Source organism: Crocuta crocuta, unplaced genomic scaffold (genome assembly GCF_008692635.1).
Source record: "Crocuta crocuta isolate KB4526 unplaced genomic scaffold, BGI_CrCroc_1.0 scaffold90, whole genome shotgun sequence".
NCBI lineage: Eukaryota > Metazoa > Chordata > Mammalia > Carnivora > Hyaenidae > Crocuta > Crocuta crocuta.
Genome location: NW_027527449.1, coordinates 3,799,560 through 3,825,791, shown reverse-complemented (window position 1 = coordinate 3,825,791; position 26,232 = coordinate 3,799,560). Strand labels below are relative to the sequence as shown.

General features: G+C 41.4%; 2 protein-coding genes and 1 long non-coding RNA gene across 5 annotated transcripts in view; all 3 read right to left on the bottom strand.

Moving 5' to 3' along the window:
• Positions 1–3,521, bottom strand: part of LOC144229833 (uncharacterized) — a 70,740-nt gene extending 67,219 nt beyond the window's left edge. The window contains exon 1 of the long non-coding RNA XR_013334623.1: positions 2,685–3,521. This is a non-coding gene — a long non-coding RNA (uncharacterized LOC144229833). The remainder of the gene's footprint in view (positions 1–2,684) is intronic.
• A 2,457-nt stretch (positions 3,522–5,978) lies between these two features.
• ING2 (inhibitor of growth family member 2) lies at positions 5,979–13,978 on the bottom strand. Its single transcript, XM_077761936.1, has 2 exons — positions 13,771–13,978; positions 5,979–8,721 (listed from the first exon to the last, which is right to left on the bottom strand). Exons 1-2 carry the CDS (start codon positions 13,940–13,942, stop codon positions 8,051–8,053), a joined length of 843 nt encoding a protein of 280 aa, XP_077618062.1. The 5' UTR covers positions 13,943–13,978; the 3' UTR covers positions 5,979–8,050.
• An 818-nt stretch (positions 13,979–14,796) lies between these two features.
• The window catches only part of CDKN2AIP (CDKN2A interacting protein), a 46,352-nt gene continuing 34,916 nt past the window's right edge, over positions 14,797–26,232 (bottom strand). The window contains exons 4-5 of one of the 3 annotated variants that reach the window (XM_077761882.1): positions 17,327–17,501; positions 14,797–16,058 (exon numbers count right to left, since the gene is read on the bottom strand). In XM_077761882.1, the coding sequence (XP_077618008.1) occupies positions 17,371–17,501 (131 nt within the window). In that variant the 3' untranslated portion in view covers positions 14,797–16,058; positions 17,327–17,370. Of the gene's footprint in view, positions 16,059–17,326; positions 17,502–24,790; positions 24,994–26,232 lie in introns of those variants that run through there. The other 2 variants (XR_013334602.1, XR_013334603.1) reach the window with 2 other exon arrangements.

Below are 26,232 nucleotides of genomic sequence, written 5' to 3'. Positions count from 1 at the left end.
GCAGATTCTCAGCCACTCACTGAGTTAGTCATTTGTTATTTAAGCAGACACTACAAACTCTCTCATCATCAAGTATTTCTTTACAACAACGCTTCACCAAGACCCTAAACTCACTCTTGTTAGCCTGAAAGGGTCAAAGTCTTGTTTTCAGATTTTTCAAAGGACATGAAAGTAAAATGAAAAGGTTTTTAATCTCTCAGTCCCAGATAATTAAGCATTTGATCTGCACTAGAAAGAGAAATCTAATTTCAGGTGGATGTGAATAAAGTCTTACACAGAAAAAATAATTTACATCCTTCTAACTAGCCAGGGAAGGTTTACTTTCCACTGTACAATTAGAAAAGTTCTAGATTGTCAGTTTTACTAAATTACACCTTATTTAGCCAGAGTTATTCCAAAGTAACATTACACTGGCGTAGATGGAGCAGATTTTCAATGCAATACCCACACATCATAAATTCAAGGCCAAATCTACTATAAATGTTTTCCAGTCACAACTGAGTAACTTTTCAGTCACTAATTTGCTATGGTTTATAACTGCTTTTCTTAATCTGAGAATTGTTTTCTTTTTCAAGTTGATGAGAAATGTTAAGTGTATAACCAAAAAGCCAAATGCGCTCTAAAGATGATGGGGGAAATTTTCTGACATTTGAGAGATTTACCATGCCTCAGGGGGGCGCAAAAATGCAATAAAAGTTCGTCCTGAAGGGTCGGAATTGCTATATGCTACCATTTTACAACCTGGGTAAGTAGAACAACAGGTTCTTAGTACCCAAATCCTTGCCTCCCACTGAGGGCATGTTGTTATATTATTAGTCTAAAACCTGAATCTTTGGAGAGAAAACTCTGTTTCTATGTGGGAAGTTTCTAAGATTAAGGTACTATATAAATAAATAAAGGAATCTAGTCAGAGTAATTTGATTTTGCTATTCAAAGCAAGTATAGAGCACAACTCTGTTATCTGAACACAGTCAAAAACAGGGGATAAAAATTTACATACCTAGGGGCGTCTGGGTGGCTCAGTCGGTTAAGTGTCCGACTCCGGCTCAGGTCATGATCTCACAGTTCATGAGTTTGAGCCCATGTCAGGCTCTGAGGCCTGGAGCCTGTTTTGGATTCTGTGTCTCTCTCTCCCTCTGCCCCTCCCCACTTGTACTCTGTCTCTCTTACTCTCAAAAATAAATAAAACATAAAAAAAATTTTTTTTAAATCCACATACCTAAAAAACCAAAACCTTACATAATGCTCTAGCACAAGCTAGTCTCTTAGAATGTATTTATTTTAAGAAGAGACAAATTTCACCAAATGCTTTTCCAGCCCTGGGCAGGTAGCTTTAGAAGAACCAAAGGCATTAAAAGAAGCCACATTTATTTTAAAAACTCATCTGAGGCCAGTAGACAGGTAAGAGCCCTCTACACAGGGCCGAGATGGAAGGAGATCCCTGGATATACACACGGTGCGGAGTCACAGGACGAAGACATCAAATCTTTGTTTATGTCATATCGTACGCCGAAGAAAAGGATTGACGGGTGTATTTAAGGCGGCAGGACAAATTTTATCTAATACAATTAAAATGTGAAAGCCGACGACTCTGCATGTGAGCGCACAAGCTACCCCCCACACCAAAACACTGCAGCACCATAAAAGTCCTGCTGTGTGAGGACATTTTGCTGTTATCTAATTCATAAGGACATTGGATTTTTTTTTTTTTTTTTTTTTTTTTTTTTTTACAACCAAGATCGCCAAATCCAGAATCCACCAGCGAGTGGGCGACTGAGGAAGTCATCTATAAAACTCTAAGGATTTTATTTTTAAGGCTGGAATGCCAGACCCAAAACTACAGAGGAGGCTGCCTAGGGTGTCTCTCTCTGCTCTCAGCCTGGTATTAGAGGAGCTGCAGATCTTTTATCCTGAGGGTAAAACACCACCAAGACCAGAAACTCAGTGCAGTCACGATAATGTGTTTCCCTAATAGCAGGTAGTGCTGGCCAATACGTTAGGGGTTTTCCAGAAACCTTTCCTATGAGCCCCAGTCCATCTGCATGTAGTAGATGGTGCCTCTAAGACACGTTAGTATTGCCGACAAAGCGCAGTAGTTAATTAACCCTTGCTGTTGCCTAAAGTGTTTCCCAGAGTAGGATAGTGAACATCCTCTCTCTTTCAATCCTTTTGGTTTACGTCATGCAGAAGAGCCTTGACGTGGTGTTTGTCTTTTTCACCCTTACCTAATCTTATCGACTAATCACGCTGCGAAAAAGGGAGAGCAGATCTGGGGCTCTGTTTTCACAGCAGTACTACCCTAGCTGGAATTTAGTAACACTGCTTCGTTTTCATCATATTTTAAGGCAATCCGCCCAAAGTGATACTGATTTTCCACTTACCAGAGTGAGAGGCTTCCTTTGACAAATTAACCGACATCCCAAACTAAGTTCTTTTAAAGAGAAGTTTTGAGTAAGCCAATTCCTATAAATATAAAATTAAAATGGGATGTGGATGTGGCAAAATCCATCAAGATCATGTTACTGTCTGAAGTTTAGAAAAGCCTGCTGTAAAGTCTAGTTACCCCACATATGAACTAAACACTGTTTCTTTTATAAACCCCACAATTAGTTTGTGACCGGAACTCTTCCTATCAACGCTAAGGTATGTGATTAATAATGCCCACATTTTTAGCATAGCCTTACCTTAAATCGCTCACTTTACAGCTGAACAAACTGCAGACCCCAAAGGAGCCCAGGTCTCCGGAATCCTCCGACAGGGTGCTGCCCTTGCATGTAGGACGTGATGGGAAGCTTTGGTCTCTACGTGATGCATATATAGAGTTCAGGCAACACAGTGAGGGAATTCCAAGGTAACTCACACTTTACTTAAAATAGACTTTCAGGGACACCTGGGTGGCTCAGTGGGTTGAGCATCTGACTCCTGGTTTCGGCCCAGGTCATGACCCCAAGGTCGTGGCATGGAGCCCTGCATCGGGTGGGCTCTCTCTCCCTCTTTCTCTCTCTAAAAAATAATAAATACAAGTATACGTCAAACTATAGGCACTCGCTTCAGGACGGGCTGGAGAGCTGTCTGGCTTGTTCCTACCCTCACTGCTCCTTGAAGACAGACTCCTCTCCAGGCCGGGTGGGGGGAATGAGGAAGGGACCTTCCGAGGAAGCCACCTACTGGGCACATAAAAAGGACAGGAAAGCTGCAATTTCTCCAGCTCGCTGAAGGGGTATTTTGAAATTTCGCTATTTTGTCTGTCTCTGTTGTCACGCTTGCATCCAGGCAAGCAGGAGGAGTTATCAGCTCATCTGAAGCTGTGACCCCAGGCTCCAGCTGACCCACGGTTCGGACTGGCCTTGGCGGTCCGATCTCCCACTGTCCGCGGCGATAGCTCACACACCCCTGCAGACTCCTGCACATTTCCGCATCCCTTCCCCGTCTCAGCCCTTCACGGGAAAGTGGAAGCTGTTAGAACAGTCTTATTTTCTCAATACCAAAACCTAGCGAGCTATCTGCATTCACACCTGTTCACTTCCAGAACCTCAGTACCACCAGGTTACACAGATTTCTGTCACCTCAATCGCTGCCATCTCCGGGACCTAATACAGTGCCTTGTATGTAATAAATGAGCAATACAGATTTTAACAAAGGGCTTAGAAAACCATCTTCCTTTTTGGCACATTAACTGGAGATGTCCCTGTGCCTGTTTGAGATGAACTCGTCATGAGTCCTCGTTCTCACTCACTCCTTGCCTGCCTGTTCAGATGTGTTGTTGCAATAACCCACTTGTGACAGCAGGCGTCCACGCCCTTCTAAAGGAATATTCCAATCTGCATATGGTCATGCCATAGCATCTCCTTAAGAGTTAAAATCCTCCCTTAGCTCACCCACACCTCAGCTACAATCATGGTTCCCTTTATATCAGAACGTGAGGGGTGCCTGGGTGGCTCAGTCGGTTAAGCTTCCCACTCTTGATTGCGGTTCGGGTCATGATCTGGCACTTAAGGAGATGCAGCCCTGCGTGGGGCTCTGTGCTGACAGCGTGGAGCCTGCTTGGGATTCTCTCGCTCCCTCTCTGGCTCTCATGGTCTCTCTCAAAATACATAAACATTAAAACAAAAAACACAAAAAATAAATTAAAACAAAACAACCTGAGTTGTCCTTAATTGCTGATTCTATCTCTGTCCCCTTCTGCTCACAACCCCCTCCAAGTGGTTCCTCATCCCCAAACTCGCAGCCTGTTCACGCTGCCATCCCCCCAACCTGGTGGTGAGCTCCGAGTCCTCACCTTATTTGAACAGCACCTCAAGGAGGGACCATTCTCTTCTTCAAACACTTCACTTTTGTCCTGATGTGCCACATTTTTCTGGTTGATCTCACAGAGAGATCTGGAAGTCTCCTTCAGTGGCTCCCCCTTTCAAAGGCTGGAGTGCTACAGGGTCCACCCCTCCCTCTTCTGGATCTACAGTTGCTCCTCAAAATGTGGGTGCCCCGTCCCCCGCTCTGCCAGTAGCCATCAGCCTCACTGAGGAAGGAGTTTGTTAGAAATGTTGCATCTCAGGCCCCCATACCAGACCTACTGAATCCAAATCTGCATTCTGAGAAACAGGTGACTCTTACGCACATTAAAATTTGAGAAGCACTTGGGGTGCCTGGGTGGCTCAGTCGGTTAAGCATCCGGACTCTTGATTTCAGGTCAGGTCGTGATCTCAAGGTCACGAGATGGAGCCCCACACTGGGCTTCCAGCTTGAAGGTGGAGCCTGCTTGGGATTCTCTCTTGCCCTCTCAAAATAAAGAAAACATTTAAAAAATTTCTGAGAGGCAATCATGTGTTTACAAGTGATTTTAGTCACATGGCTTCAAATTCTACTCACAGGCTAATTTCCAAATGTTTAGCTCCTGGCCCCTCCCTCAACTCCGTACTGGATCCCACGAGAAGTCTATCAGGAATTTCAAACCCAAATGCAAACAGAAATCTTGATCTTTCCCCTCCGCAAGCCAAAAATCTGAGTCACCCTTGTCATCTCTTTGTTTTCCAATCATTGGGCCCAAATCCTTCTGTTGGGAGGATCCTGAAGACCTAAGCAGCATCCTGCGACCCTTGTTTAAACCATCAATATTTCTCGTGCAAAGGCTTCTGAGTCTTCTGACTAAGGCTCCCGAGGATATATTCCGAGTGCAGTGTGATCAGAGTGATCTTCAAAGAACTCTTCAATATAAACCTTGCCCCAATTTTCTACCAGGGCTTTCAAGAGTCAGCTGTTTCTAGTCCTTTCTATGCTGTGTCAAGGGCTCTTGTCAAACTGATGAGCTTGTTTTTACCCCTCTCTCTGCCTCACTTCTTTATTTCCCTCTGGTCTCAGCTCCAACATCACTTCCTTCGGGACCTTCTTTAATCACCATAATTAAGACTCACCTCCCTTTCCATCCGTTTCCTGTTACTCTGCTTTACTTCCCTCTAACAGTTCTCTAACATTACATACATCTGACTCTCCATCAGAACGCTTGGTGTGTGAGCAAGGATTTCTTTTTAAACCACCACTGCTTAGAGCAGCACACTAGAAGCACTCGAGTGTGGCGTCTTCAAGGGTTGGTAGACTGTTGGGCGCCAAGGGACAACCTCTTGTGCATGTGTTAGAACTCAGACGTGCTTCAGAGTCCCAGAAATCTGGATGTAGAGAAGACACCCAGTTTCGAATTGGTTCCAATTTTCCTAATATGGCAGCGGTTCTAAAACTTTTCTGTGTATTAGGATCACCTTGGGATTCAAAAAAAAATCTAATGTTTCAGCCACATTCCAAATGAATGAGATCACAATTGTTGGGTGGGGGACAGAGATATCTGTATTTCTTGAAGCTCTTGAAGTAATTCTAATGAGACAAGTTTAGGAGACCCTGGTTCATAGCATGAGTTAATAACCATGATATGAGATAGTATATGCGATCTAGAAATCTAGAAACTTAAAAAAGAAATCCCAGTCAAAATATTATGCAAACTTAAGACTTCTATTTCCTGTGTGATACAGAAAACAAAAAATTCCTAAAAATAAGACTGCTTCAAACACTGGGTCTTCAAGTGAGCACATTTTACCGGATTCTCCATGTCTGTTTTCCTATCAAGCCTAATCCAAATTTGGGGCTTCTATTATTAAGTTTATTTTGTTTTCCCCAAAAGTTAAGGGAAATTTAACGTATGAAGAAGGGCTGACTTCCATACAGTCACATCTGAAAGCTTCTGGAAACTTTGCACATACCAGTATTTTTAATGGTGTCAGGTACACAGCTCTATCCTGGTAATAAGGATGTCATCACTAAGACAAAATGCTGTTATTTTCAAGAGAGAAAAGAATTTCTTTACAACTCAACTGTGTTACAATAAAATATTCTTCATCATGCTGTCTAATATTTCTCGCTCAGAAGTAATATAACCAACTAGTTCCAGTCATCAAGCAAAATATCCTTAGGACAGAAGTTAATCAAGTATTGTGCATTTACCTGTCTCAAAGATCACCTTTAAATTGTCTTCATATTTCAGGATGAAGGACAAAAGTAACAAAAGAGAAAAACAAGTCATTTGATTATTAAAATCCTTACTAGAGTGCAAAAACTATATGTTTCAAGAGAACCTTGAAAGTAGTGAAGCCAACCTTGTACTAGATGAGTCACTGGACACCCAGATGAGGGGAAATAACATGCCTGAAAGTCACACAGGAGAATCAGAAGAGGAAAAAACAAAAATTTTTTTTCCAAACAAGCAGACAGAATTTTTCACACTAATCAAAAAGAATCAAGATCATCAGATTAGGGAGAAATGAGGAATAAAAAGTTACGTTACACACAGATTTAAAGGACTGGTCAGTCTTCTGCCTCCTCCCCCAAACCAAACAATTTTCCGAAGATATGTTCATATATCCATCAATACGCTTACCCTTAAAGTAGCAGGATCTTGGAAAATTCAATTTACAAATACATTATTCATTGCATTGTTATAAGGAAATTAGTTCATTAAACATGAAAACATCAAACAGCACCAATACCAGAAAGTTAAAGTGAATACACTATTACTTAAAATAATATATAATCACTGATCGGGACAGAAATCATGTATAGCCACTAGCAAAACTGTTGAAACTCCTGCTTGACATAAAGGCAATACTTAAAGACTAGTCTATGCCCTTGTCCCCACTGACAGGCCTGTGGCTAGGTGACTCGGCAGTGGGTCATGTGGAAAATGTTTTTAAAGATGATGCTTTTTTTTTTACATTGCTCAGCCTTGAACCATGATACTACAGAACCCCAAATTTTCCAATACAAGCCAATGGCACCGTTTTTGGTATCCTAACTACGCTCGCCTGTCCCAATTAAAACCAAACAAAACACAACTCCCTTATTAAGCACTAGATTAAACGTATGTATGATGCAGCAGGAAGGCATTTACAAATGGGCTACTGACAGTGTATCAAAATGCTACTAAGGAAAATACAGCAGCAAATACTCTAATAAGAGCACATTATTCCACATGGAATCCCAAATTATCCTTATCTCTAGCTCCGTAAATTCGTGGAGGACTAGAGATGAACAAGTGTGTGTATAAATGGGGCCAGGGAGAAAGAAGCTCTAAATGTAGTGTTTGTATCTTCAATTACCCAAGATGATCTGAATGCTTACTGAGAACTCCCACTTTATCTAAGTTGTGTAAAGCACAGAGAACTAAAATGCTAGCAAAACTTTGGTGTTTACCCCCCAAAACAGTATTGTAGTTTTCAGTGAAAATGAAATAGGCATGGTTTGTGAAGTTCTAATGCTCACACCACCCTCTCCCTAGTCCCTGCTCCTTTCATCAGGTGATCTGAAGACTACCTGGTTTAAAATATTTGGTAATTCAGTGCAGAAAATTAAGGTCACAGACAAAGTACAACAACGTTTAATACACTGTTAATACTAATGATTAAAAATTATTGCATAGTCTTATGCACTTACCCTAAAACATTTTCTGAAAGCAAATTCTGAAAGAATTATATAAAAGACAAATAACCTTTTAAAACGTGGATGGCATTTACTACCTCGATCTTCTATCCTTTTTTGCCTTTTCAGTACTTTTGTCCATTGTTTTCTCATTATCTCCCCTGCACTTCGGGCAATACCATTTCCCCTTTGGTTTATAGGTAAGTGAAACACACGAAAAGTGGAACCATTCAATTGGACACTGTTCATTGTCACATCCGATCATTTCCCCGTAAGACACCTGGTTACATAGACAGTATGTAGGTTCGTTGGGATCTATTGCGAACTCAACAGGTGACGCTTCCCTTTCCTGCTTGGCCTTGGAGCGCTTCTTTTTCTTGGCCGACTTGGATTTCTTCTCCTTGGGAGGCTGATCATCACAGTCTTCAATCCCGTTCGTCATGTGGCATAAATCACGGCTTTCACTGGTTCGCTGTCTGCGGGGTCTTCTTGAAGATCTTTCTGGTTGGCTGGAATCCATCTTTGCCTTATCTGAGGCCCGCTCGCCTTCAGCAGGATCTTGAAAGCACTGTGAATGCAACTCCATTTGCCTTGCCCGATTTTCCACCAGTTCGAGCATCTGCGTGACAATCTGAATTTTTTCATCTCCCAATTCTTGACTATTGATTAGTGCTCTCTGGAGATGCTGCTGTAGGCGTTTTTTCTGGTTTGAATCATCCTCTTTCTTATATTTTTCATAGACATCATCAATTTCCTTTAATGTTTCTAAAAACAGAAGAGAAAAATCAGAACATCATTGTGCATTAGCACACACAATATATTTCAAGTTAGTTAACTTTCACAGAATTGATAAAGTTGAATGAACTCAAATCATAAAACCACTACCATACGTCCTCTATGGTACGTATACTTTAAAAAGATTATTTACCGAAGAAAGAACATACGTTATCTCATACGAAAGTATATTTAAAAATAAACTAATAAGAGGTGCCTGGGTGGCTCAGTCCGTTAAGCGTCCAACTTCGGCCCAGGTCGTGATCTCGTGGGTTCGAGTCCTGCGTCGGGCTCTGTGCTGTTGGCTCAGAGCCTGGAACCTGTTTCAGATTCTGTGTCTCGCCCTCTCTCTGCCCCTCTCCAGCTCATGCTCTTTCTCTCTCTCAAAAATAAAAATAAAACATGAGAAAAAATTTTTTAAGAAATAAACTAATAAGAAGAATATAAAGCTTTACTTGTTTGTTTATTTACTTACTTATTTTACAAAGCTTTCAGTAATTTATATTAACAAGGATAAGAGGGGTGCCTGGCCGGCGCAGTTGGTAAAGCATGGGACTCTTGATCTTGGGGTCATGAGTTCAAGCCCCACATTGGGCACGGAGCTTACTTAAAAAAAATAAAAAGGATAAGAGATATATACACTAATACATGGGCAAGAACACTGTATGTCACTTTATAGTCTACCTAGTGAAGTCACCTATATTTCATGTGAACCTCAAAACAATAGTGCAGTGAAATTTCCATGCCAGACTTCAACTGTAAACCTTAGGTTCTAAAACTGGCTACAGACTACTGTCCGGTCGTGTTTAAGAGATCTACAATTCAATCAATGACTTGCTACACGATTCCAGAGAGACATCACACCTTTCCTTACGTATCATACCCCTGGACACTCTTAAACAAAGCAGACACAAGTAACTCTTCCCACCATAGTCGTTTTAAAGGCTCTTTTATTTTGCCATAGGGCAGACTCTGAAAACCAAGCTATTTACAGAGTGGGGTTAGGTTCCCGTTCTGGCATCAACTGATGAAGCTACTAACACAATTACAGTCAAGTCAGCACCAGATCACTCTGCTTTTGTAGATAACTCAGCAGTTGGTTCTAAGCTTTTTTAACTGCTGATTTTGGTATTGTATAGCATGTGGGACACATTTAAATCAATTAAAAATGTCTGAGTCACTAGAAGGCACACAAAAATCTGAAAATAGAGTTCCAGATGTCACCAAAAATTTATGTAAGATTAAATTTCTTTTCTATTCTATTGTTGATTTCTTGTCCCTCTGAGGTAGAATGCCATCTGAGTTCTGTCTTACTAAAGGGAGAGACACAAATTAACTCTAATTGATCACACCACATGGCATATCACTGTTTTATATCCTAATATTGTTGCAAGCACATGTATCATCATTTTATCTTCCAGTATTTATTACTTTAACAAGAATAACAGAAATGTTAGATGAGTAAAATGCATACACCAGGGCTGTCTCCAAGTTAACACAAAGCAGGTACTAAACACAACTCTTATCAATTAACTCCTCCCTAGAAATCATAAGTACTCACACGTGCCGGACAACTGCTTAACCCAGGATGCATGACAAAGTGCCACTGTACAGCTGAGGGGACTCATACCTGCACAGCATATTTTATTTAATTAATTAATTTAATTTTTTTCTTATTTATTTTTGAGAGACAGACAGAGTGCAGGCGGGAGAGGGGCAGAGAGAGAGGGAGACACAGAATCCAAAGCGGCTCCAGGCTCTGAGCTGTCAGCACAGAGCCCGATGTGGGGCCCAAACTCACAAGCCGTGAGATCATGACCTGAGCTGAAGTCGCACGTTAAACCAGCTGAGCCACCCAGGCGCCCCTGCCCAGCATATTTTAAACCAAAGTTCATATCTAGCCCATTTGCCCAGCTAGGTGGCTTTCTTAAGAATGTAATTTTTCTCTAGAAAAAACAAGGAAATTATATATTTTTTCCCTTGGACAAAATGTGAGGATTAAAAAATAAAGGTAAACTTTAGTTTAAATATTCTGTACCTAATTATCAGGATTTGAAGCTAACTGTACTGTATCATACAGGCATACTGATATGATACTACACATGAGAAAAATCCACATTTCTATGACATCTTAATTATGTAGTGAAAGAAGAAAGGAAACTAACACTTACTGAGGCCCTTTAATGTGATAAAGATTTTCTCATTTAATCCTCAGAGCAACTCCATGAGAATGCTACCATTTCTGTATGTGAAGAACACGAAGTTCAAGAAGTAAGAACCCCAGACTTTGAACTCTGCCACATACGTATGTCTGACTCTGCCATTTAAGCACTTTCTACTAAGCTGCATAGACAACTCTTGAAATTAAGTATTCATCTTTAGTTCAATGATTATTTACCCAAAAAATTATGAACAAGAATATTGGAACAAAAATTGAGGTTCTCTAATAACCACATCCTGTAATAAATACTTCATTCAATTGTGAAATTGTTTTCTTCATTTCTCTATTTTTAAAGTCTTTAAGGTTACTTTTAAGATTCTTCAGTATCTTCAAACACCTATATAGGTAGGAGAAATTTTTTTGACTTCCTGTATAATTCATATCACTAAATACTGCAGTAAGTTTTAAATCCAAAAACAGAAAATGCTTAAGAACTAGCAAAAAAATAAAAAGGCATGTGAAATCTGAACCAAGAACATAGAAGTATATAAAGCTAATTAACATAAAACTGTGGACACAGAGCTTAGTAAGCACGGGCACAGACTGAAACCTAGATCCTTGTTTCCTATTAATCTTGAAGCTAACCACAATCTTTCTTTTAAGATTTTTTTTAAGTTTATTTATTTTGTTTTTTATCTTAAAACATTTTTATTTTTTAAAATAGTTTATGGTCAAGTTGGTGTCCATATAACACCCGAAGCTAACCACAATCTTAACAGAGCTGAAAATTTTTATAATCTCTCCATCTTTTAAAGCCTAGTCCTGTTTCTCATGTTACCAGAGCTACTTAGGACACTTCTAGATGGTCAAGATGGGAGATTTCCCTGTAACCAATTTTCCTTCCCAAATTAAAATGAAAATAGCATAACTCTTGTGAAAGCAAATATGTGTCTTTGAAGAAATGTAAAAACATGCAAGCTTTATAAACTTCAGTTACTATTTGAAAAACTAAAAATGTTCAATTCTTAAGCACGTAAGTATCATCCTTAGGCTACAATTCATGTATGTGCTCCATGTGTGTAGGAAATACCTTCAGAGAGCCTTATAAAAGTTTGTGTAAGATGTTAATAGTTTATAAGCAAGGATGCGTACATGAAGGAGCCAGGCTACTTCCCTACCTAATTCAGTGAACAAGTTAAACTCCTTGTAAACTTTAAGTTATTTGTAAAATAAATTTTTATTTCAGAGAATTATTATGAAATAATGTTCTGGACCTGACACAGCAATGACACACAGTAAGTAATCACTATTTAATTCTCTTGCCCCCTAACAGAGATCGGTCCTCTCATCAGCACCACCGTATGGCTTCAGAAGGCAGAAAATAAATTATAGATTCGAAAACACAGAGCCACTTAAATATTCTGATATGCTACAGGTCAGAAAATGTCACCCCATTAGTGGGTTCCTTTGAGGCTAAATCGTAAGATTAGTGGCAGGTCTAGAAAAATAGAGGCTGGGGTCCAAAAAGTGATCTTTTTTTTTTTTAATTTTTTTTAATGTTTTTATTTATTTCTAGGAGAGAGAGAGAGACAGCGTGAGCAGGGGAGGGTCAGAGAGAGAGGGAGTCACAGACTGAAGCAGGCTCCAGGCTCTGAGCTGGCAGTCAGCACAGAGCCCGACGCGGGGCTCGAACCCACGAACCGCGAGATCATGACCTAAGCGAAAGTCGGACGCTTAACCGACTAAGCCACCCAGGCGCCCCAAAAAGTGATCTTTTTAAAGTCTGTACGGCTGTTTCCACAACATGTCCCAGGTCTGTTCCTTGATCAGGGTTATCAAACGCAAAAAGGATCCCCATTTAAACGTCTCCCCTCCTGGCAGCAGACCAAAGTCCACCAATAGTGGATGACAAATGATACTCTATAGGAAAAGTTGATTTCCTGTCTTAGTTTTCTGGCCACAAAGGGTGGTTTCTGCCTCATCACTCAAACTTGGCGAGGGAGGGACCCACGGGTTAAGGGACGCCAGGCGGTTGCCTTGTCAACCACCCACTTCCACCTGGGGCCCGGAAGTGACGCAAGGCCCGGAACCTACGGCGTGCTAGGGCCAGCGATGGTCCTAGTTAGCTGAGCGTTTCCTCGTCCTGATTGGAGTGGTTGAGGAAGAGTCGAAAAACCACACAAACATGTCCCAAACCCCAACATCGGCTGTGCTAGGGGCGACTTAACGTCCCGCAAGGTTCCNGGGCCCCCCCCCGCCACACACACACCCCTCTTCCTTTCCCGGCGGGGACCCCTCCCCTTTTAACCATTTGGCCGACGGCTCAGAGAAAAGGCTGCGGCCCGGAACTTTCCCCGGGGCGGGAGAAGGGAACCGANTCCAATGCATCTGGTCTCGGGGTGGGGGTCGGAGAAGGGGGGGAAGCCAGGCCCGGGAGACCAGCGGGAGCCCGGCTTCGGCCGGCCGCTCACTCCCTACAGTCCCCCCGCCCGGCTGCACGCTCCGTCGCCGGGGCAGGAGGGTCTGCGGCACCGGGCAGGCAGGCGCCGGAACAAATGCAGCTTAAAATGGCTGATTCTTTTCCACACCAGCTGCAGCCGCTGGGTCTGCGGCGGGGGCTGACGAGCGGCCCCCACCCCCACCCGCGATACCCCACAGAGGTCCTCGCCGACCGCAGCGGGGGAAGGGAGGGCCGCGAACGCGGTCTCCAGTCCTCTCCCCCGTCCCACACACCAGACGCCCTCTGTGCACTCGGGGAGACTGTCACAGGAGAAATGGAAAGTGGCACTTCCCCGGGCAGGCTCCGAGCGACACTGCCCGGAGGCCAGCGAATCCGGCTGAGGGGGAGGACCCGCGCGGGCAGCCCCGCGGCCCCCTACCTTGATATTTGTTGTCCAGCTCTCGGAGCACAGACACGTTCCTCTGCATGTCGTGGGGCAGCGACTCCACACACTCGAGGTAGTCCTGCACGTAGCAGGTGAGGAGCCGGCTCCGCTCGCCGGTCAGGAGCGCGGCCGACGAGTATAGTTGCTGCTGCTGCTGCCCTAACATCCTGCCGCCGCTGCTGCTCCTCGCCGCCGCCGCCGCCGCCGCNAGCTCCTCTGCTCGGCAGCCCGGCGCCGCGGGGACACCGGCAGCCGCTCGGGAGGGCACAGCCGAGTCCCCCGATCTCCACTCCCCCCAAAAGAAGCCCTCACTCCCCGCCCCCGCGGTAACAAGCCCAGGGGCGGGGCGAGATCAGGGCTCCCTCCTTTTTCTCCTCCCTCCCCAAGACCAGAGCAGCGGGGATCCCCCCGGCGAGGCTGGCGCCGGGGTCCCTGGCGTTGACACTTCCTGTCCCCCTGGGAGTCCCCAGATGCTACCAATGCCGTCTCGCAGCACGGATCCCCATGACAAGCCCCTCGCTGCCCCCTCCTCTCTCAATCACCCTCCGTGCCCGTAGGAGAGCCTCTCACTGGCTGCCCCCGCCCCTCCGCCTGTGCCCGCCTCTGCGCCTGCGCAGGACTTACTCCTAATAAGGCCGGGGGCCCGCCCCTACCGCCCTACCGAAGGGTTCGCATTCTCCCGCCTTCCCTCCGCCACCCGGGCGATTGGTCTGTCAACTCTCGGCCCGGGGGGGAGGGTGCGGAGGACGGCCAAACGGCAGGCTGCGCCCCGCCCCCTCTTAAAGGGGAAGCGCTGTCAGGCCCGCCTCTGCTCAGTGTCTGAATGGGACTTGAGCGGGAAGGCGGCTGAGTCCTTTCGTCTTTCCCACAGGGAGTGGGAGCCTTGGTCCCGCTCCCTCAGCCCGGTGTCACCGACATTTTCCCCATCAGGTGGATCTGGCGCGGCAACTCGCGAGGCCTTAAAAGAGCAGCAGGCGGCCGGCCCCTTTTCGCTACAACCTGGAGTAAGGCCNGGGAGCGCCGGGGAGGGCCGGTCGCCGAGGTAGACGGAGCTTCCGCGTGCCCCCTGCGTTCTCCTTCTCTTTGCGTCCGCTCGCCTTTAAATCTCCCTCCCGGTCTTAGCGTGCTTCCGCCCTTGCTCCGACGCGGGGGGTGTGCCGCCGCCGAAGTTCCTTGCAGGTTTCCTCCACCTTCAGGAATCTTCTGTTTTGTTGAGGCTGCCTCTCCCCCCGCAGAAACGTGTTTGTCCAAGCCTCCCCTCCCCCCCTCCCGGTGTTAGAACGTTTAGACATGAGACGTCAGCGAGAAGGCGGGGGGGGGGTGCACCACCCCCGTTTCATCTCTTTTTATCCAGAGACTGAAACCCACGGGGTCGGGAAGAAGCGAAGGGAGAATAAAAGCCTAATATGTCATCGGGCCCACGTCCTTATGTATGCGACCGACTTTCAGGGCTTAATTTTTGTGTAGTGCTAAATGAAACGCCCTGCCGAGGAGCTAATTTTAATTCCAGATGGACTCTCGGAGTGTATGGTAACAGGTGTTTTTGGGGAAAAAAAAAATGGCTGTAAATAGAACGGATACGCGGAGGGTTTTAGTGGAACGTCTGTGAAAACAAGTCCTATTCTGAGTAGTACCTTTGAATTAAAAAGGAAACGTAAGTGGGTGTTAAATTTGGATTTCTCTTTCTCAACGGTTGGCAGGTGGTACACCTGTAAGGTGACCTACTTAGAAAATATCTGTTAGGAGAAGTAACCACTTGACATGCAAAGAGAAATCTAGACTCTTATCTTACTGGAAATACTACCTTTCAAACAAAAATTTCCTCCAGTAAATTCGGAGCCTTGGGACTAACAGATCTTGCTCGGGACTCGGAGATTGTCTCGTGTTACTGTACTGTGACAGTTTGTGGCTCTGACTACGCGGATATTAAACCAACCCAGGCAGTGCAGTGTGGTGTGTTTCTGGGAACTCTCTAGGGATTTCATCGTTGTCATTCTTTAAACCTTTTGATTAAGCAGCCCGGTCTTGTCAAAAGCCAGTCACTTAAAAATGGAATCTTCTTGCTTCTTCCCTGAACCCTGCTGTTTTTGCTCATTCCTGGATTTGAATCAGAGAGTCTTTATTGATGGCCCCAAGTAATGCAAGGTGCCCTGTTATTTTCCGGTTCAGGTTAGACACCGAATGCACCTATGGGTTTATTCAGCCTGAGAAGTAATCTGCAGGCACATAGGAAACGGAGTTAGAAACCAGAAGTAAGAAAGGCAGTGATTCAGTCCAAGAACCTAGAGCAAGGAGAGAGGAAGGGAGGCTGAGTATGGTCATAGAAATCATTTATATACATTTTTTCATCTTTCCTAACTCGTGTTGAACAGGCTAGGCTGAAAGGAAGCAAAAAACCCAAATGGTGATTTTTTTTTTTCAGCTTGTGTTGGCCTAAGTGTATAAAAAACACTCTGAGGGGTGTGAGTGTGTGTGTGTGTGAATTACTTCAGATGTGCTTTTTTGTCTCAATTAATACAAGCTAATCAAAGGCTTATTCCTGCCATACCTGTGAGAGCACACCATGTGGAGAGAGTACTAAGTTGAAAAATAAAAGAAAGAAATCGCTGTATTCCCTACACTCAATTCTTGACCTTTGGTTATTTATGATGTAATCTCAGTAATCACTTACCTGGACATTTGGGGGTTTTTACATTGGGTTCCCTTCAACTAAATGCAAAATCTAAAAGTCCCCCAGTCCTTTGCAATGAAGAAATTAATTGGTGGTATCAGATCCTCTGATAAAGCAAAAAGGCATTTTACTTGCCCTTCCAAATATTTTCTACCATTAAGTAACCCTAAAAAAGATAAGTAACCGACTCCCGCAAATTAGTACAAGTGTCTGGGATTACCTGTAATTTTGAAACCCGTTTCTTTTAACAGGTCCCTGGTGGGAAATGTTTATGCCTCTAAACCTTTGTCTTAAAGCCTTGATTTATATTGTGAGAGGGGAGGGCAACAGCTTCAAACTCTCATTGAAAACAAATTAGAAGGAGGCGGTGCCCGGGTGGCTCAGTCAGTTAAGCCTCTGACTTTGGCTCAGGTCATGGTGAGTTCCAGCCCTGCATCAGATCCTCTGTCCACCTTTCTCTCTGCCCCTCCCCAGCTTGCGTTCTCGCTCTCTCAAAAATAAATAAACATTAAAAAAATGCAAAACTTGAAAAAAAAATTAGCAAATAGTTCTGAAGGATTCCTAAAGATCCCTCCTGAAAAAATTTCAGCTGTTGCTTCAGTAAGGCCAATTAAATTTGAAATGCTTTCCTTCTTCCTACTTCCTAATGTTTTTAAAATTTTGTATTATGGAAAATTTCAAACATACACAAAAATTGAGGTAATAATACAATAAATCCTAATGCACTATTCACCCAACTTGAATATTTCTCAATCTATGGCCAATATTATTTCATCTGTAGCCTTCTACCCTTGCTAGCTCCCTCTGGACAGTCCATTTGATCTGTAAATATTTTAAATATGGAGGGGTAAGAGAGAATTATTTTAAAAACATACTCACTGAAGCGTCTGGGTGACTCAGTCCGTTAAGCCTCTGACTCTGGCTCAGGTCATGATCTCATGGCTCATGGGTTCGAGACCTGTGTTAGGCTCTGTGCTGCCGGCATAGAGCCTGGAGCCTGCTTCGGATTCTGTGTCTCCCTCTCTGCCCCTCCCTCGCTCATGCTCTCTCTCTCCTTCAAAAATAAATAAACATTAAAAATAAAAACATACAATTCCATTATACCATCAAAACTATTGTCTATCACTTAATATCCAGACAAAATGTCCAAATTTCCCCATTGTCCAATTAATATCTTTTCACAGGTTTAACAAGAGCCAAACAAGTTCCATGCCTTGTATTTGGTTAGATTTTTTTCTAAACCAGTAAGAGGCAGTTAATTTTGTATTTAATTCAGTGAAGCAAACAGCAGTGTTTTTCAAAGGAGGGTATTTGGGTAGGCGGAAAGCATTATTAAAAGTATAAGGAAATTCAAGAAAATCACTTTAGGGCTCCTGCGTGGCTCAGTCGGTTAAGCTTCCTACCTGTGATTTCAGCTCAGATCATGATCTCCTGTTTCGTGTGATTGAGCCCCCACCCCACCCCTCTTTGGGTGGGCTCTGCAATGTCAGCTGACAAGCACAGAGCCTGCTTGGGATTCTCGCCCTCTCTCTCTGTCCTTTTCCCACATATGTACATGCTATCTCTCAACATAAATAAAATTCAAAAAAAAAAATCACTTTAGGGGTCCCCGGGTGGCTCAGTTGGTTAAGGCTTCAACTCTTGATTTTGGCTTAGGTCATGATCTCAGAGTTTGTGAGGTTGAGCCCCACATCAGGCTCTACGCTAACAGCACAGAGCCAACTTAGGTTTGTCTTTCTCTTTCTCTCTCCCGCCTCCCACTCGTGCTGTCTCTCAAAATAAATAAATAAATAAATAGAAAATCACTTTAAATAAAAATCCTCATATTAAAAGTTCACCAACTGATAGCCCACTGAAGAAATGAAATTGTATCTGATGCAAATAAATAAATCATTACAAACCTAAGAGTTCGTATTAATTTAATTTGTCCAAGAAGGTCCAGTGATGCATTTTAAATTGTATTAAAAAAGCCTAAAACTTTAAATCAATTCATTAATACAATAGGCAACCAAAAAACAAAACAAAGGTCTGTTTCCATTGAGCTCAGTTTTAAAGTATTTTTAATTGCTTTATTGCATAAGTGGTACACACTGATTGTATTAAAAAAATAGAGCTAAAGAGAAGATACATAAAAATCACTACAAACTGGAGCTAACTCTCTTGGAATCTAAGTATACAATTCCATTAGTTTTCTGCTTTATGGAAGTGCTTTGGCTAGGACTAAAGGATAAAGTTAAGAAAATACCAGGTTCTCGAGCTGAAACAGAAACCTGAGCAGATTTCTGGTCTGTACATTTAGTTTATGAGGTACAGACCAGATTTAAAATTGGGTGTATGCAGTCCATCCCACTATGGATTATGACTATGTCAGTAGACAGCAGAAGACGATCACAGCAAAAAATGAAGAGACTATGAATGACTGAGACTGTAGTAAAGAGAAAATTCAATATCATGAACTATCATTCCCATGGCCAAGAAGAAAAGCAAACACATATTATCTACTTTGGTTATCCCAGACAGAAAAAAGTAACACATATGGTATACTTTGCATATCACTGACCAGAAAAACATTCAGTTTTCCCTAGGTGGTTTCCATAGTTACATGAGCTGTTTATAACATCAAGAGGAGGAACTAGGTCACAGCATTGAAGGAGTTTGAATTATGCAATTATGCTTCCTAAAAACGAGAAGGCGTCTAAAATTTAGGGAAGAGAGATTTATACTATATGTTCGAAGTCAAAATTCTGGTCTAATTTTGCCAGTGAAACTTAAAATTGTGTCCAAAAATAAATAGTTGATACTATAGGTATAAACTGTTCTATTCAAATGTTGTAATAGCTAGATTCCTAAGTGTGGTAAAAGTTGCCAATGCATTCCTTGAAGATACCTCTTTATCTTAGTGAGCCATCTTATCTTAAAATGTTTCTGCAGGTAATCCGTAAACTCAACAATAGCCTAGAATCTTGGAGTAGCCAAATCAGATGTACGCTGAAGCTTTCATTTCTTACCTTCTTTGAAAGCTTGGCTTAATGCCTGTCAGATGCTACTTTTAATTTGTCATAAAGATTTTCCTATTAATATCATCAATGGATAGAGAAAAGTGGAGGGAGGGAATGCTTTGAAAGTAGTAGTAGCGAAACACCTGCCTAGCTCAGTCAGTAGAGCAAGCAACTCTTGATCTCCAGCCCCACGTTGAGCAGGGAGCCTGCTTTAAAAACCCAAAACAAAAAACTTGAAAGCTGTGGTAGCACAGACTAAACCCTATCTTTAAATTAAATGTATATATTATATATGTATATATAATTTATATATTATATGTAATATACATTTTTTTACTAAGAACCTCACAAAATGATGATTTTATTCAGGAACCATGTCTGTTGTTGTCAAAGCGCTACACAGTGCTCAATATATAGAAGTTAGATGCAGGAAAAGAAAATTAAAAAATGCATCTCAAGGTTGCATGATTGCAGATGGTTATTTTTAATCTCATGATCAGTCTAGACTCCGAGACTTTTTATAGCAAAAAGTAATCTTAGATCAGTGATTTCCCATCCCAGGAAAAGAGAACAGGCAACAACACAGTCTCACTGAATAGCTGAGTAAGCCTCTGCTACTCACAGGAATTTGTCATGACCGTCATGGCTGTAGTGACGGGGACGGGGTTGATGATCCCTGTCAATGGGTCACCTTCAGACCAACATTTTTTACAGATGATGATAGAAGCACCCAGAGGAGTTAATTTGCCCAGGGTCACATGGCAATTTATGAAACAAGTGTACACTTAGAATTTTAGAGCTCCTGGCCTCCAACTTCTGCTCAGGTCACGATCTCATGGCTTATGAGTTCAAGGCCTACTTGGGGGCTCCCTGCTGTCAGTGCTGAGCCTGCTTTGGATCCTCTGGCCCCTATCTCTTTACCTCTCCTGCTTGCTCTCTCTCTCTCTCTCTAAAAAATAAATAATTATTTAAAGAAAGATCATGACCTGAGCTGAAGTCGGATGCTTAATTGACTGAGCCAGCCAGGTGCCCCGGAATGCTCTACTCTTTTGTGAATATAACTAATACTACTGGCCAGGAGATTTTCGCTGAAGTCTTTGTTCCTTTTAAATTATTCTAACTGATTGAGTTTTCTCTTTTTTTTAGGGGAATGGAATATATTTTATTTAACAGGGCTTTAACTTTATTAATTCAAATTATTTTTTTCACTGTTATTTCCCTTTTTTTTTAAAATTGAGGTATGCATACACTGTGATATTAGTTTCAGGTGTACAGCATAGTGGTTCCAGAGTAGTATGAGGCACTTAGGCAGTCCGTAACATGAAAAGTGTAGTTACTGCCTCACTATACAAAGTTATTACATTACTATTGGTTATATTCCCTCTGTTGTACTTTTTATCCCTGTGACTTACTGCTAATTGATTATTTTATGAGGCTTTATTGGAGCTGTTGTTACATTAATCACTCTTGTCATTGTTAATTTAATCCAGCTTTTTAGTAACTACTGATTTCTGAGGGTGACAGTTTTTTAAAAATCGCTTATCCAGTTTTATTTCCATAAAGTGAGGTTCTCTGACTCTTCTTGGGGGGGCGGTGGGCATTTTATCTTATTTTTTAGAGAAGTATAATTAACATCCAGTGTTATATTATTTCAGATGTACATCAGTGATTCAACAATCCTATAAGTTACGCAGTGTTCACCACAATAAGGATAGTCACCTTCCGTCATCGAATGTTATTACAATATTTTTTTACTAAATTCTCTATGCTGTACTTTTCATGTTTGTGATTTATTTATTTTATAATGAAGTTCTTTTTTTTAATTTTTTAATGTTTTATTATTTATTTTTGAGAGAGAAAGAGCGTGAGAAGGGCAGGGGTAGAGAGAGAGAGGGAGACACAGAATCCGAAGCAGGCTCCAGGCTCTGAGCCCGATGTGGGGCTCGAACACATGAACTGTGAGATCATGACCTGAGCCGAGGTTGGACGCTCAACAGATGGAGCCACCCACGTGCCCCTATAACTGAAGTTCGCACCTTTCAATCTCCTCTATCTATGTTACTCATACCCCCCCACTCTCTGACTCTTTTAAATATGGAAGCCAGTATAGATCTCACTTTATACAATGTATGTGTTTCTGGAAAATTTGGCTTAAACCTTATTTTGCCGTAAGTAATTTGCAGTGTGCCAGTTCTACAAAATAAGTGATCCACATTTTGAAAATATTTAATACAAAAAACTTCTCTGATTTTCTTTCATGTGCAAGAATGGCCTCAAGTGTCTTGCTCTGCTTGAGAAAACAGCTCGTGCTCCTCCTTATCAAGTGGAGCCTAGCTGTACTCTCTTTTGCTTGTTCTAACTGTGGCGTACATTCCAGATGCTTTAGCGTGATATCCTGTGGTCGTAGAAATGCCATCATCAGACAGAAAACTCTGAAGAAATTCCCACAAGTGACAGTAGAAATGTTTTCTTCTGGTATCTGGCTTAAGTAAGCACTAGAATTAGAGGCATAAAAAGTCAAAGATATAAAAGATGAAGGGAAAATTTGAGTAGAAAACATTAGAAGCTAAAAAGCTTTCTGGGAGCACCTGAATGGCTCAGCCAGTTGAGCATCTGATTCTTGATTTTGGCTCAGGTCTTCATCTCACGGTTCATTAGACTGAGCCCCACATTGAGCTCTTTGCTGAAAGCGTGGAACCTGCTTGGGATTCTCTTTCTGCCCTTCCCCAGCTCTCTCTCTCTCTCTTTCTCAAAATAAATAAGTAAACTTAAAAAATATATATTTTAAAAAGTTTTCTGTTACAGGCAAGTAGACGAATCAAAGAAAGGAATGATTATTTAAGTCATTAATGGTGGTAGTACATTAAAATTAAAATTTAGGGACCATTATATGTAAAGTATATCTATGGAAACTAGTTGTAATTCTTTTATGTGTAATGAAAAACACAATTGTAGTACAGGGTTGGGCTAATAGTCTCTCTAACTTAATCTTTGAAAATTGGCATGTTGATTCCAAAATAATTTAAAAGGAGCCCAGTGACTTCCTTATATGGTATTATCTTTAGAATACCCCCAACTTTTTATATCCAGGTAAATATCTATGGAAGGGCTGTCCAGCAATATTTACTGATAATAATTACCCCTAATTTAGGGCCTGGGGATCTGGAGTTAGAGAGACACTTAGTTTTCACAAATACCATTTTGCATGTTTAAGTAAGTTTTATTAGAATATAATGGACACAATGTCATATAAGTTTCAGATATGCAGTGTAGGGCCTCAGAGAAGTTCATGCATTATGCGATGCATTTAATTTTTTTGATACATGTCTTACTTTAATAAAGTCTAAACTTTATTTTATTTTTAAACTTTATTTTAAATGTAAAAGAATCAAAAAAACCCCACCCTTTCTGTACATTCTGGAATAACAAAATGCACGTAATCTAAATATTTCATTTTAGTTCACTTTTTTGAGAATGTTTCTATCACCACGGCTAGTATTGTCTGCATTTGGCATACTAGCATTATAATTACACATGTCATTATGTAAATTAAAGCCAAGAAATACAATTGGTAAATCTGAAGCTTTTAAAGACTTCCCACTTTAGAAACTAATCCGGGCAGTTTTGCATCAGAAGCCTATTTTTTGTGAAGGTTTTTTTTTAGCAGATTAAGAGATGTTCCATGTAACCTTTTCCCTCATTCAGTATAGCCCTCAACTTCTTAAGAGCTTTTTAAAATTTCTGTATGATGTCCCTTGAGTCCCTTTGTTAAGGTGGGATAAAAGGTTTTTATCATTTTTATGAATTGAATGTTTGAAAATTCATATTCAGGTTGATGTTATATATTAATGCCTTCTGTAACTTCTGCCTTTGACCTCAGAAGGATCCTGTGAAATATATCTACCCAAAAAGAGTCCTTCCCTTGAGTTGTGGTCTTCTCTATGGGATTGGAATGTAACAGAAGCATCTAATGAGAAGACTCTGAACATAGCAGATGAGAAAGGAAGAAGATTGGGAGAAGAGTCCAGATGTCATAAAGCTAAGAGAGGATGTGCTCACTTTGGCAGCACATGTACTAAAAAAAAAAAAAAAGCAAAGAGAGGATGATGTACTGGAAGCAGCTCTGATTTGCTCTGTTGCATGGCTCAAAGAACTCCCAAGAAATGAATTCCATCCCACCAGACGTATTTTCCAATTTAAGATATAGATTATTTTTTTTCCAATAAAATAGATATTGGTAGATATGTAACGTACAGGAAAACAACTGAGCATAGTGACCTGAGTGGTTACAGTACCTTACAGAAGAGATCTTCTTCAGAAAGTTATTCTTCAGTGTATAGCATGTTGCTTTCTAGAAAAGAATTGGAGGGACAGCCCTGCTGTAATGAATAATGGCCCATAGGGAAAGGAAAGGGGAAACATGAAAGGAGCAATTAACAGGGAAATGAGGTCATACGGAAAGAATGAAATAGATTCAGGAAACTTCTAGAAGGTATTATCACCTGAGTTTAGTGACTGTATTTAGGGGATGGGAGAAAAGTTATCTAGAATTTTGGCTTGGGCCATAAGCAGATCCTGGCAATATTATGTGAAATAGAAATCTAGGAGACAACGCAGGTTCGTGGGGGAAAGATACAAATTTAAATCATACCAGGATATAATTGTAGTTTTTACATCTTGGGTCTCTATAGACCTTAGGCCTCCTCTTCCAAAAAGCATAAACTATTGCTTCCTATAAATAGCTTGACTGTTTGTAAAGAACAGTCAGCTATAGAAACTGGAGGCTGGGAATGTGTTGGGAAGGGTAGAGAGACTAGAGGAAGTGATTTAGAGATACAGTGGTCTTAAAACTATCTTCCCATATGCCAGGACTGAGCTTCGTATTATTTCTATTAGTAAGACAGGAATGGATAATAGGTGATAGCAAGGATATACAGACCCCTGTGAGGACAAAGTCAATGCAGCAGGTATTTGCTTATTCCTTACGTATCTCCAAGGGAACCATGATTGGCCCTCGGCCAACCCTGGGAATTTGGCCTTGGCATGTTTTTGTGTTAATGATGATGGTTTTGTTACATATACCTGGAGCAGTGGATCATGCCATAGTGGCTTGTCAGGTTGCTTTGCATAAACATGTGCACTTGGTTTCATTGTTGTGGTCCTGAGTATGGCTGATTGTATAGCAGAATATATGTATATTAACAAGTCCCCATAAAAGCTTTGGACCCGGAAACTCAAATGGGTTTCCATGGGCAGAGACATTCCACAGATGCCTTTAATTTCCAGAGAGAGAGAGAGAGGGAGAGAGAGAGAGAGAATTCTTGTATAGTTTCAGATAAAGTACTTTGGAAGTTTATGCTGAACCTCTCTGGACTTCACCAATAGAGCTTCTTCCTGTTGCTTTTGATCTCTGCCATTTGCTGTAATAAATTTCAGTCATGTGTGTAACATGCTCTTAGTCTTGTGAGTCCTTCTGGGAGCACAAATACACAAAGTGCTGAGGAAATTTAAAACCCAATTTGTCCATCCAAGTCTTGATAGGATTTACTGAAAAAAAAAAAAAATTAACAGATGTAAGGTTGTATCTGTGTGTGTGGATTTAAACTAAATCAAGTCTTTGGCTAATGTCCAGGAGACATTTATAGTCTCTATAGGGATATAGGACACAGATAGAGTCTTGGTGAAATACGTACAAGCATAAATATAAATAAAAGTAAATTAGAGATAAGTGTAGAAGGAAGGCAGATTAAAACAATTAACATTGGTTAGAGTCAGTCAAGATTTATGGAAGATGGTGCATATTTAAGAAGAAATATGGGACCAATTTGTCAAATGGTAGCTTTTGTCTTTTCCCCCATGCATACTTCAGCAGTACATAAAAAATGTAAAATAAAAACATTTTTTCTGGGTTTTACCTGGTAAGTTCTGAGTCCAACTCAAGTTTGACTGAACTTTTGTGTGGAATAAAAATTTTTACTAAATTAAAATATTTTATGTAGTGATTGTTTGAGTTCTGCAGTTTTTTCACCTATGAATTATATAGTATCATTCCAAACTCCACACTAATTCCTGTTTTCATCAGTAAACAAAGCTGGTAATTCCTTTAGCCATTTACTTAGACTGCTTATATCCAAAGATTAAGAATGAATTTTAAGAGCTCTGCTTCTGTGATGGCCAAATACCTCCTATCAGGTGAATTATTAGTATTACTCAGCCATCAAAAAGAATGAAATCTTGCCATTTGCAATGACATGGATGGAGCTACAGTGTACTATGCTAAGTGAAATAAGTCAGAGAAAGGCAAATATCATATGATTTCACTCACCTGTGGAATTTAAAAAACAAAGCAGATAAACATATGGGGACGGGGTGGGGGGAGACGGAATCAAACCATGAGAGACTCTTAAAGATAGAGAACAAACTAAGGGCTGATGGAGGGAAGTGGGTGGGAGATGGGCTACACAAGTGATGGGTATTCAGGAGGTNAGAGAAAGGCAAATATCATATGATTTCACTCACCTGTGGAATTTAAAAAACAAAGCAGATAAACATATGTAAGTGAATTCATGCAACTGGGTGTTGCATGTAAGTTGCATAGAACTGAATTCTACTCCTAAAATCAATATGGCACTGTATGTTAACTAACTAGAATTTAAATAAAAAATTGAAAGAAAAAAAATAAATAAAAGAGCTTTTAGAACTATGCTCAAGGACTTAAGATAAAACATACTCAAAATGAATGAAAAGATAGGAAATCTCAGAAGAGGAAATAAATTCACAAAGAAC